General features: G+C 41.2%; 1 protein-coding gene across 1 annotated transcript in view; it reads right to left on the reverse strand.

Annotated features, from left to right (window-relative positions):
• Positions 1-11,742, reverse strand: part of sgsm1a (small G protein signaling modulator 1a) — a gene marked incomplete at its 5' end in the record, with an annotated part of 39,789 nt that extends 28,047 nt beyond the window's left edge. Inside the window, one exon of the mRNA XM_083784815.1 lies at positions 11,665-11,742. Within this exon, the coding sequence (XP_083640941.1) occupies positions 11,665-11,742 (78 nt within the window). The remainder of the gene's footprint in view (positions 1-11,664) is intronic.
• Between the last annotated feature and the right edge of the window lie 1,606 nt (positions 11,743-13,348).

A 13,348-nucleotide genomic window follows, 5' to 3' on the forward strand; every position in this document is an offset into this window, starting at 1 on the left:
CTAAAAGCACTACTATGATAGGATACACAGAAAGCAACTTGGAAAGATGAATAGGACCCTGCAACATACTGTAACCTCATGAGCTTGCAGCTGCAATTAAGAGAAGGCAGGAATAATTTACCATGGTTTGATTTAAGGTTACCAGGCAGCTTCGAAACCATCAGCATGGCCTCTGAGCTAGAACATGAAATTAAACAGGACAAGCATCTCTACGTTGACGAACCTGGAATTAGACAGCTCTTAGAATGAAATAATCCATAACACAGATCCAAGTTATACCACTGAGTAACGTGTCGATAGATGGAACAGAGGAGCGTCCTTATTGATGGGTGATGCAGATCCCTTCATTATGACTGATCCGTTTCCCATCCCAGGTTTTTATCCGACCAAAGCATGCTACCGCTGCTTATAAGGTAGCTCAAATAACACGGAAGACTTGCATCTGCCGGCAAGTATTAAATTCAGCCATTTATCTGCAACCCATCTCCCTTCATACTCTTCCCCCAAGACCGTAGAAGGAGCTGCGTCCATGTCAACATATCAAGGATACAGATGTTTCAACCGAAACACTACTTAGGTGGCTGAGCGACTGCATGTGAATATAGAATTAATAGAACAAAAGCAGCCTAGGTGAAGATGCGGATTGATTAACTGATGACCTGCCTCATGGTTTCAGTAGCAGCAGAACCACGTATACCACCAATGTGAGCCTATCCGATAATGGCTGCAGCTGCGATGAAGACTGTATGCGGCAACCCACAGGGAGGACCTTCCCAGCATCCAAGGTTCATCTCATCAGTATAAAGGCTGTCGCTCAGGAAATGGAGACAGAAGCAGCATGAGAACAGCTATGAATCGCTTTAAAAAGACATGGATATAGCTAAAGTTGACGTTAAGGCAAATTAGCTTCAGTCACAGTGTAGTATCATCTAAGCCGTAACACTGATAGAATTCAAATCAATCATTTAGCAGCAGTGTTAGCAGCGTGGTAACGCCATACCTCTTTTCCTGGCTGAGCATAGGAAACACGACGCCTCTGTTCCTGGGCTAAGCATAGCAGAAATGTTAGCAATGAGCCAATTCCTGTCTTTAAAGACAGACTGTGCGTTTTATTTAATGTTAAACACTTCCCTGGAGCACCATAAGTACTTACCTGTAAAACAGACCCATAGAGTAAGACGGAGTTTACGAAACTCAGTTCACTTCATGGGGCCAGTTCAATGGCGCGGCTCTTCTTCTACAAATGGGTAGAAGGACAGAAGTAGGCAGAAATGCCTGACCCAGGCAACAGCCCAGCTTTAGTATTCTTAAATCCATTATTTTAGATTGTTTGTAGTAATCGTATGACAAACACATTACAGAGACTTTAGTCGTCCTGAATAATACTTTTAAAACATGTCATGTTGCACACATGCCTAAATAGCTTCTTATTTGCACTGCCGTCGTTGAAAACAATGTATTTGAAACTCCACTTGTCCGCCTTTCAGGCTGCATGAACAGTGCTCGGTTTCTGCCCGCTCATCGTAACTCTTCTATTAGATGGCTCTGCTGTAACCCTTGCCGCCTATTTCTCCAAGAGTAGGCATAGGCATCGAGTCGGGGTGCTTGAGGCCTGAAGCACCCACTGACACAATGGGCGCGTTCGGAAATAGCGCACTGTGCAATGCAAACAAATGGACGAGTGCGCTCCCGCACTGGGGCCAGTGGGGCGGGGGGGCACCCACTATCACTATCAATTCGCATCCTAAATACCTCATAATAGGCCTACTAAAAAAAATTGAGATTCCTGAATGTGCAAGCATCCACCTTATAGCCAGGTAAATCATTTATTTGAACAGCAGGATCAATTAGTTTATAGGTAGTTAGCATGAATCAATGGCATGATATTGATTCCTCCAGCCAAAAAATAAAAATAATAATATCCAGCATGGCTCTGCCCAACACTAGGTGCATGATACGGTACAATTCACACTGAAATATTCCTTGGGACCCAAGTGCCATGTGGGCCTATGCAACCAAGAGCAACCTCAATGCTCTCTCAGTTGCTCTGGTCAACTCCATTTACTTCTAACTGATGCTGCATTGGACGTTTCATTCTGATCAGAGAACTTGTGTTGCCATATTGGAAGAGACAAGCAGCTGGGTCAACGAAAACAAGCCACAAAACTATCTTGAATCATTATGAAAACAATCCAACGACGTCAAATAAGTTTATCATCATATAAAATTGAGGGTGCCTTGAATGAACCGCGGGTTTAAACAACAACAGACCCGGCAAGTGACTTAAATAAAACAAGCCCAAGACGCTTTTAATGTGCAGACGTGGCAACATACCTGACAGACGCGATGCGGACATACTCCGAGTAAACTAGTAATAGTGGCGACATTAGTGTTGACTCACTTGGCAACAATGGAATGCGGAAGTGCTCGTTCTATCTCAAGGGATAGTTCCAGCCAAGGAACAATGTTGGAACTATACAAAGCGTGTTGCCACTCTCCTACTCTACACTGTGGACAAATGCATGCTTTTAATCCCGTTGCCTTGAATCTATATTACGTCCACATATTGACTAGTAGCAGCCAAGACAAGAATGCGCACCAAGCGTGACCAGTCATAAAACGGATTATAAACTTTGGCCTGGATTTACATGTGAAGAACGGCGGAAAGCAGAGCAGACGGCAAGTAAGCTGCTTCCTTGACTAGTGCTGTGAGCAGGACAGGACCCGACGTGAAATTCATTGGCTAACAAAAAAAAAGCGATCTCGGTGTGATCGAGGCACAACGATACAAATGGCAACAGAGGAGGACATTTAAGCAGCAGCTTCAACTTAATCTAGGTTATTTCCGTCGGTGAACAAAAGCAGTGCACGTTCTTCCAACCAATTAAACTCACTGACTTACCAGAATTGTATGAAAGCAACGTTTAGTGCATAGCCTAATCGCCCAGACGCCACAGCAATGGCGAGACTGGTGACATTAGCAGCAGTCGTAGAATTGAGCACTTTGTATACAGCAGCGCACAGTATACAAAAAGCAGCAGCAAGCAAGCAAGCAGGAGGATGAATGCAAAACCTTCAGTTAAAGTAGCCGGTATAAGAGATTGGGTGAGCGTGTGATTGGCTGAGTGAATCATGTGGATGAGAGCGCCGGCGCGCTGACTGAGGTTCCCTGACTGAACTTGCTCTGCGCATGTCTACGACAGGCGCAAATGCTCATATATGGAAAAATCAAAATGTAAATGTAATTCCGACGGACATGCGCCTGCTCCCATGCTTGCGGTTATGGTTAGGTTAGGGTTTGATCTGGGTTGTCGTTTGCACCTCCACTCAATGTTTGCCATTTGTGGACGACTGGACGTTTCACTCCAAACCCTTTCTGCACAGGAAAGTGACATTGATGAGTGGCACTCCTCTCCAAAAGTTGATCTATTTTCTAGGCACCCAGGGTGCTCCACCAAAAGACGCTGGGATGCAGAGAGTGCTGAAATGCGATGATGGGAAGAGAACCTCTCCTGGTGCATCTTTACCATAGAAATGCATGAAAAAACAACGTTGAAATCTAGGGTATATAGGTTATATACAATAACGTATACAATTTGGGTGGTTGTATTGTGTCTCCCTAGTCCCTACTCTTCTATTGAGATTTAAATCGTGTCAAAGGTCATGTCTCACCTAGACACAGGATCTGACACAAATTTTGACCTGATGGTCAAGATTCAATCTATCCCCTGAGCAAGCAGGCAGGCTCTATTAGCTCAATAGTAAAAATGTCAGCACTTGGGGTTCAAATCCGGCGTAAAAATATAAACTATATTCAAAACATTCTCAAAATTATAAAAAATAGCTACAACTTTTAGGCTGCTTGTAGATTATTTTCACTATTCAATGTATGAGTGTCTAGGGCTTAATTTAAGGATGAGTCACCATCTCTCATCCAGAGGATCCTTTGGGAATAAAGGGATGGATGCCCCCCCTCCCCCCACGTTCACGCCCCATAAACCACTTCAGGTTTCAGATCCTCAGAGGGAGTCATTGATTCTGTTACGTCAATCCCTGAATATAATTCCAATTATTATGCACTAACAACTTCTGAAAGAAGACAACAAAACAAGCCTATGGCTTGTGCTATGTTCACAAGGTAACACCTAATCCCATTTAGCATATGAACTCTGGAAGATGTCTGGGGAATCAGGTGGGGACATTGTCCATTTGTTTTATCATCATCAGAGCGACGTCTTTTCACTTTGCCGATTTGACCACAGATTGTTTTCACTGAGATGGAGAGAATCTACAGACCTACAGTTGGGATTGGGATGACTGATAATTCAATGCCCGGTGGCTATGGAGACGTGCGTGCATGTGTGTGTGTGTGTGTGTGTGTGTGTGTGTGTGTGTGTGTGTGTGGGTGGTGTGTACAACATAAACTGCATCTGGAATATCAGCCCCCCGGACACAGCCATACAGATAGCTGTAATTTCCTGTAGTAATGAGTTTGTCCTCAGTGGACTTATCCGGTCTACAGAAAAGTGCTGCTGAATTCACCCTCAATACAAATACACCTGAATGTGAATAGATTTCACTTCAAATGGTCAGAGCAAAATGGACCCAACAGTGAAGGATTTATTGTTGGGTCTCTTGCACCTGCACTCATGTGCAAAACCTTTGCGACGTATACATAATAGATACTAATTCAAGCTACTGGACAGTAGACACTACTGGATAGCAGAAGCAAATCATTTCAAACCACTTACATAAGGATTTCATTTAGCAATTTAAAAGAAGTGCATACTTCGGTGAATGTTGACATTGCCTCTCAACAACAAACAATAAAATCTATGGCCACTGATGTCGTCCTCTTTCTGTCACATACATGCATGCTCACACGACCACTCTACCGGTCTATGTTGTTGTTGTTATTGCCTATAATGACATGTTACCACAGTACTTCTTTAAAGACTAAGGGCTCCATTTTAGTCTGATCTTTCTAAATACACTGTTTTGGGATTTAGCAGTGGGGAAGGGGTGTACCCGTTATTATGCATAGGTGTGGTTTGGGCCTTACAATAATTAAACCAATCACCGGTCCACGTGCCATTGCCTTTAAGAGATCCCTTATCCGTTGCCCGTTAGTGTTATATTGCTTCTTTCTTAGCCTTACTATAGCCCAGGGGTGCCCACACTTTTTTGACTTGAGAGCTACTTTCACAATGACCAGCTCAACAAGATCTACTCACCCAAAAAAGTATTACCCCATTGCTGAAAACAGCAGCACTGGCGTTACATACTACTGTATAAGACAAACACACTTGGAATGGGAAATAGAGAGAGGAAAATGGAATTCGTAGTTATTTGTATTTGTATTTGTATGACTTTGTATTTGTATTGCATTTGTATTGTGTGTTTTAGATGAATCAATCAATCAGTCACCTTAATTCTGCTATAGCCCATAGAAGAGTGTTGCGTTGCTGCCTTGAAGTCTCTCCAAGTTTTCTCCACACGCACAGAGCCAAGAACACTCGTCTTTTCATTGAGTCACAACTCATTTCATTTAAAAACATTCAAAGTACTATGTAAACTACGAAATTCGGGCTTTCATTTGTGGGTGTAGGCCGTCCCTACGGAACGGAATGAAGCGAAAAGGAAAGTTCAGTCTACATTAAACCCCATTTGCTGCTATGGGGTGATGAACTGAATGAGCAAATGGAATTGCGCACGCTGCACAATGCCTGGGCCTGGCACAAATAACTTCTTTGACTATACAATTATATAAACACAAGGACTACATGTTGTCTCAGTAAGACAGCCCCTCCCCCTATATCCACAAGGAGGAGCAGTGCACCAAAGCATTATGGGAATTGTAGTCCAGGAGGGAAGTGAGCCCAGTGTCGATGACAGAGACACTGGGCTCACTGCTAAAATCTAAAAGATCTAAAACCACATATTACACACATAAAGACCCCCAGGAAAGTGTTCTAAACTTCATTAACATATATTTTTTTACAAAAAGGGTGTCCCTTTAAGGCTTTGCCGGTGTCCCTGATAAGTGTCTACCCCACCAACACAGCTGTCACAAAGACTTTATTCAGGTATAGACTTCTGATGAGTCCAGTAGTTCTCTCATAATCACCCTGTCTACAATCTGATGAGTGAGAGCAATTTTCACTGAATGATTAAAACTAACAAATCTCTGTGTCTGACCTCTATGGTCATGAATCAGTTCACTGGCTTCCACGAACTGTATTAATGCTCATGGTTTGATATTTAGAGCAGTCACTGACACAAAAATACATGTCATACAGTATGCTAGCCAAGATGCATAGATCGTAATATTTTTGTAAATTGATAGCCATGGATTTAATGGACTATGCTCTAGTGAAAAATACATTAGTTGCTACACAAAACAAAAATACTACTACTGCATGAGTATTTGAATAGCTATATTCCTTCATGCACAGTTAACACATGTGTTCATCTCTATTATTCAAATATGCCACAATACCGCAGAAAACATGGCATTAAAGCATTGTCAATTATTCAGACCTGCCCTATTCGCTACAGTGGCATCAGAAATTACTCATGAATCATGATGCCAGCATAGTTAACACAATGCCAGACTGATTTCTCACATCCCTGTGAGTGTGACTGATCATGCTCAACAAAATGAAACATACTGTATACTGTATAAGGCTGATTGAGTTGTGAGCTGGAGGACACACACAACTCCTTGAGAGTTAATGACCCCATCAGTCTGGACTATAGATCAAGCCACTGTTGAATTTATCTGGCAAAGTGTCTGAACAGGCAACCTGCAGGTTTCTATGGAGACAGCACGTGTCCTGTAGTGTATCACTACTGCGTAAGAAGATGCGTCAACACCATCCATTCGTCACTGATATAAACAGATGAGTGACTGATGCTCATGCTGGCTGACTACACTACAGGGACCGTTAACATCCAGACATACTGTATATATACAGGCACCCCTGAGATTCATAGGAATAAGATGGGAAAGGCTATCCCTTTAGGCCTACTCATAAATATGAATAGGCCTACATTAAAAACATGTAGCCTACTTAATCTACCCACAATTATAGCATGAACTACGCCCTAAAGGGATTGGCTAAACTCAGTGATAAAGCATTTATTCCAATTAACTCATGCTATAGCAGAGCAGGGAAACAAGCTAGAGAACATCCCATTCCCATCTATCCTGTCATTATGTTTCATCTTAATCACACATAAATGTGTATCCAGCGAAAAAAGGATCATCACCGTCATGTTAAGTCAAACTATGCATTATATGAGTTATAAAGGTGTTTATTTTTGTTTTATCTTCAGCCACTAAATGGCATTGAATTCCTGAATGAAATCTATGTCAAAAAGACAAATAGAAATAATCAGGTTGTGACCGTATCTGTTATGGATATTATGTGGCATAATTTGTTGACATTTGCCAGGATGCTGATGAATAGTTTATGCTTTAGATTAAATTATGTTTACTGATAGATGCTGAATAGAGACAGCTTTCATGTCTCACTGTGCCTGCAAACCATCAGTTCACAAAAGTCACAAAACCCAGGACAGTAGCTTGAATAACAGAATGTGGAGGTGGTCTCACCCTACAAAATGATAGCAATCTGGAAAATCTTAACAATTAATGAAAGCCCCATACTATTATTTGCTTATCAGCCCATGTGAGTCACAGCATCTCCTAGGCTCTTTGTGGAACTGCATCTCCCTGACAACACAGTTAATCATATCTTTTTAATATCAAAACTGATCACATGTATTCATTTAAAAAGGTCAAATGTTGTATATATTGCCCTCCATGTAATAACCTTTATCTTTTTATAACAATTACCAGCGGAGAGTTCCCCTGCAGGCATATTGGCATAGGCATACAGTACATATCTATATTCATGTGTTCCATCCGTCCATATGCAAACAGAGCCAAAATATAACTGCATTAAACAGCAAATGCAGAAAGATTTCCCCACTGCTGGACAATCATCCTAGCTGTGGCCTGAAACCTGAGTAAGCAACCACTGCCAACCAGTGTTAAAATGGCTGAGTGTGACCGAGAAAAGTAAATGCCTCTTGTCCTGCATGCACTTTCATGTTTGTCTCCCTCTCTCCTTGTGCAAACACAGGTGTGAATTTGTGTGGCTATGTGTGTGTGCCAGACAGACAGAGTAGCATACTCAGAGCATGTATCTTGTGGAAATAATGTCAATCCTTCAATGATTGCTTGTCTTGTATATCTATCATGGTCATCCTTATTTCCTTATTTCACGGGATAATAAATATGTTGGGTTTTTAGGATAGAGAAAAAGAACAACCAATCACAATACAAATCTTAACAAATATTACTTATTTAACCTATTTAAGTCAAACAATCTGAAGTCATTATTTTAATTTCCACTTTCCACTTATTCTTATTTAATCAATGTATGCACTTAATTCTAAGACCAGTGTATTTAATGTGAAAATAATACAATTTTGGAGAAAAGGCATAACTCAATCCAAAGTGTCATAACCACTAGTCAATGCATGTTGATGCATGTTGATCATTTATCTGGTCAAATGAGGATACTATCGTGCTGCAGTTATCACATAGGAGCTCAATACATAACCTGCCTTAGTAGTGGAGCAGAGAGAGGTATGCCTTCTCCTGTGAATCAAAGTCAGGCTTCAGCAGTTTGGAGCTGGGACTCTTATCTTTTCGTTTCGTTTTGTGACATACCAGTAACACAATATCTTGCATTTTTATGAGCCCTCTGGTAAAAGGAATCAAAAATGTCCCCAGCCGGGACAGAATAGACAATAGTTAATCCCAGGAGGTTAGGTAAGTGACTGAAATTGAAACCAAAATCTGGGTATGAATAATGCTCTGCCCTCTCTTACTAACTATCATTAACCACTTTCAACCTGGCATCCATATTCTTTTTAGTTTACTTACTAGTTTACTAGTTTTCGATCATCTTCACGAGTATCCATAACATCACATACAGTACAACATAAAGTATCAACATAAACAAACTGTGATTGAAAAGTAATAGGCTGAAGGTAAAAGCTTATATGCCTATCCTACTGTACTTATAATATAATAATATAATATATATAATATATAAATAATAATACAATATAAATAATATAAATAAATGTCTTTATAGAAATAGTCAAATTGTCGCAATCAATCAATCAATCAAAATGGCAGATCTACAAGCTCAACACATGATATTGTAGATCTATTGGCTATTTTCGCCATTCATCGCACAACGAGTATATAGTTAGAGCTTAATTTATCCTGCAGGGACAATTTCAGCTTCACCCAGCTGATGGCTGGGTGTGGAATTTATGGGTTAAGTGCCTTGCTCAGGGACCTGGAGTAAACCGGTGACCTTCTCATTCTGATTCCCAGGTCTTCATTTTCAACAATATCTTCATATAATTGTGCCTCACTAATGCTCATTACCTCCATTTCTGTCTACTCGTGGTGGGTTATGGACAGTTCCGAAACCTGCATACTAAACTCATCATCGATGATGGGGATTCCAACTTAGAAACTACAGCCTTTCTCTTTCTAGAAAGTTAGCATGCTGGAATGGAAGATATTGTTCTCGCATCAATTTAAAAAAAAATATAAATCTTGTTATGAAACCTGCCTTCACTGCTAGGCAGTTGTCCAAAGTCCACCTCAGGTCTGACACATAGACTGAGTAGACAGAAATGGTTCAATCTTATAATGAGCATTACTGAGGTGAGGACCAATTATAATGTGAAGATGACATTGAAAATGGGAAAGTGCTCCTTTAAGTGCAAGGATTGTTTGGCATGACAAAGTAACCCCCCTCCCCAATTGCATTGATTGAGCTTCTCACGAGGACTGTGATTGTATTTAGCAACGTGTGGTAATAAAAGACCTACAGGTAAATAATAATTAATAATAACTAGATAAAGTGCCCCTCTGGGCACAGGTCTCCACCAAGGAAGGTCAGGTTGTGGCCTCCTGGTGGTGCTATAATAGGCCAATGTGAAAAGGGTGCATGGCATTTCTTCTTACACCTTGGATGGCAATTGGATGATTTGAGGCATTTTGTTCCAAAAATGTGTTTTGCAAAAAGCCACCTGTTGGTGGCGCTATAACAGGCCAATGTGAAAAAGGTGGGATATATTCATCAGCCTAGTAGGAAAGTCAGATTTCACGTAAATTGCACGCTGCGTTCATGATTTGAGGCTTTTTGTTCGAATAGGTCAATCCTACAAACTTTGAAAGCCAATGTTAGCCAATTAGGATGGCATCCAGGGAGTGTGTGTGCAAAATTTGGCATCGACCTGGTTAACGGTGCCGAAGATTAGCTGGGGACGGATGGATGCACACACATGCACACACACACACACACACACACACACACACACACACACACACACGGACAGACTCACACACACACACGGATGGAGTGCAAAACTTCGGCCTGGTGGAGACAATAAACTTGGAAGGTGTACCAGAACATGGTAAAGCACACAGATACTCATTCAGAACAGAAATGTGATTTTAAAATCACAAAAACTGATTACACTGCAGTAACCCATATCAATTACTGTATGTTAAAGTAATCTGAGCCATAATTACCTAAGAATTGTATAGCATGTGTTTGCCATCTTGATGAAAAAGGGTTTTATGTGACTGTTGTGACATTTCTCATTAATGATTTATCAGCCTTGTTTCAGCATAATTTGGCAGGGTATTATTTCTTATACAGTACGTAGAATTAACTATAAGAAGTTCAGGTAAAGCTTCAGGTAAGTTCAGGTAAAGCTTTTCTCTGAAAGTTATATTTATAAGGATTAAGGATCCTCCACGATCAACTAAATGGAAGCAATGAAATTAACGATTATTGGATCAATGATGAATTCTGATAGTCTCTTTCATTATTCTGATGACAGATATATATATATTTTTTAAACTATGTTTCATGAAGCTGTACTTTTAAACCTTTACACTTGGAACTTTCTTTCCTATAGGCATCGGCAAATAACAGTAGCCTACACACACCTGCTTTTGATATTGGAAGTTTGGAACCCCTCTAAATGATTATGCATTGGAACCACAAAATGGTTTGTCAGGAAAGAAGCGCGCTATCACCACACATATAGGTAAACAGGCAGATGCAGCAGCAGCAGGTACTCCACCCCACCAATTCCAAAAACACTGAGCAAGTGTTTCCTCAAGTTCCTCATATATGGATGTTGTTTTTATATTGTATTTTAATGTTCCATTTTTAGAATGTGTCTTTAATTGTTTTAGTTTACAACATATTTCCTATATGAAGCAGCTGGTTACACAAAAAGTTTCCCAAACAAGAAACGGACCCTCTGACGCCCAAAGCAATCAAAAGCCAATTTGTTTTCATTGTTATAAATAAGGAAAAGGGTGAATTCATAGGACTAAATTAATAAATCATTGTACGTAACGTAAATATATAGGCTACCTATCGAAGTTTTTGTGAGGGGAAAAAACTTGGGACTTAGGCTACTCGAATGGACTCAGTCTGTATAGGCAGACGGGATACTGGGGATAGTATAAAGGCGTATACGGTATATGTGCATTGCCTAACCAATCTGTTTGTTTTTCCGATTCGATATTCAGCGGAAAACACCCACCTCCTTCTTCACGGTGCGCAGCAGTCTCTGACGCGTCTCGGCTTCTAAAGAAAATTGCAACAACAAAAACGGTTCCATATTGTTGACTTAAAAAACTTACAGTGCTAGTTGTATTGTACCCACAGATATATTAAACATTTGATACAGATTTTATAAGATTTTTTTCTATCTCTCTCATCTTGTTTCATTATCTCCCACCTGCCATTGCTGTTGCCATGGATGCTGCCTCTTCCCTCAAGTCCTACCGATCCCATCCGCTGTCTGTCTGTACAGTGTGGCTCAGCGCTCCGCCTACTCTACACACGCCTTTTAAAGCTACAGCTCATATACAGTATGACCTAAGAGTATGACCCCCGACCGTCTATGCCCCCGACCAAAGGATGGGTATGGGGTCATTGATTTGAAGGGGTTCCAGCCAGGGGGTCCCTATAGCTACATTTTGTTATACCATCAAAATCAGTTTGACCGCTTTATTCTTTGGATATATTTTTGAATTTCTGTGAAACTCTTACCTATTTGGCACAACATATTTTCAGATGGGGGTCTGCGCGGCCCAATAGCCTATATCCTAGTAAAGGCTAGAGGCATCCGCTTCGTTAACGGCAGACTGCTGGCAGAGCGCTGGCACTTTTGCATGGGGGTTCAGATCAACTTGGAATGAATTCTGTACTGGCCATAAGGAGCATGTCTTGAGTGTACAGGGTTTGATAAGGCCAGATCAACATATGGAATGTCAGAACAGGTCAGCTCCATACAGTATATGGAGATCTAAGGGTGGTAGCAGGGACATTCTCTTGAGTGTACAGGGTTTGATGAGGGCCCAGGTAGGGCCCTGTTGAGAACTCTAGTTTTCGCCGGCTGCCGGGCACGGCTGCACTAATAACTTTGGGGCAGGCCCCTCTAGAGTTTGAAATTTGAATGGACAGGTATAAGTAAAAAAGGAGACATCGAAGAGGAAGGATGGATGGGGAAGGATCAACATATGGAATGTCAGATGCAGGTTCTGGCATATATCCTGCCTCCTTGATTTACACCTACCAATGAAGTATTCCCAGGTGTGGTACAAAATACTTTTATTTTCATGCCATCTTGTGGTCAAAGTATGAATATACTGCAGGCGTTAAGACACAATTTTGAATAGATATACAGTAGCCTTTACTTAATTTGGTTTGCAGCACAATCAGCACAATCACGAGGTATTTCAATAACATCACAAAGGTCACCTGTAGGCATGCTACATACATGTGCCCTGAAACCTTCTATCGTTGCAAGTTAGGCGTAAAAGGAGAAAATGAACAACACTGGGCAGCACGACACCCTACCAGGAAAGGAGTGGTCAATGTGCCTACCAATTTCTGTGCTTCAGCAGAAATCTGTCGAGGTGCCAACTTGCGCCTTGCACACAAGTACGCCCTACCTGTGCGCAAGTAGAGCGTGCAAGTACTGTTACTAACTAGTCTATTACAACTGCTGTTCTAAATCCTTTAGACCCCTTATTGACCTTATACCAACCTTGAAACGTACCGTAGTTACGTACTTCACCATCAACAGCCAATAAGGGACCACCATTCTTACCCGATACATACATACAGGTTGGCAGGGTATTTAATCAGGTCTCAGTTGCTGACAGAAAGTTTGGAGAATGGGTACATTTCACATGAGAGCACAACTAAGGCTTATCTGT

This window comes from Protomyctophum parallelum (genome assembly GCF_964188405.1).
Source record: "Protomyctophum parallelum genome assembly, chromosome: 15".
Taxonomy (NCBI): domain Eukaryota; kingdom Metazoa; phylum Chordata; class Actinopteri; order Myctophiformes; family Myctophidae; genus Protomyctophum; species Protomyctophum parallelum.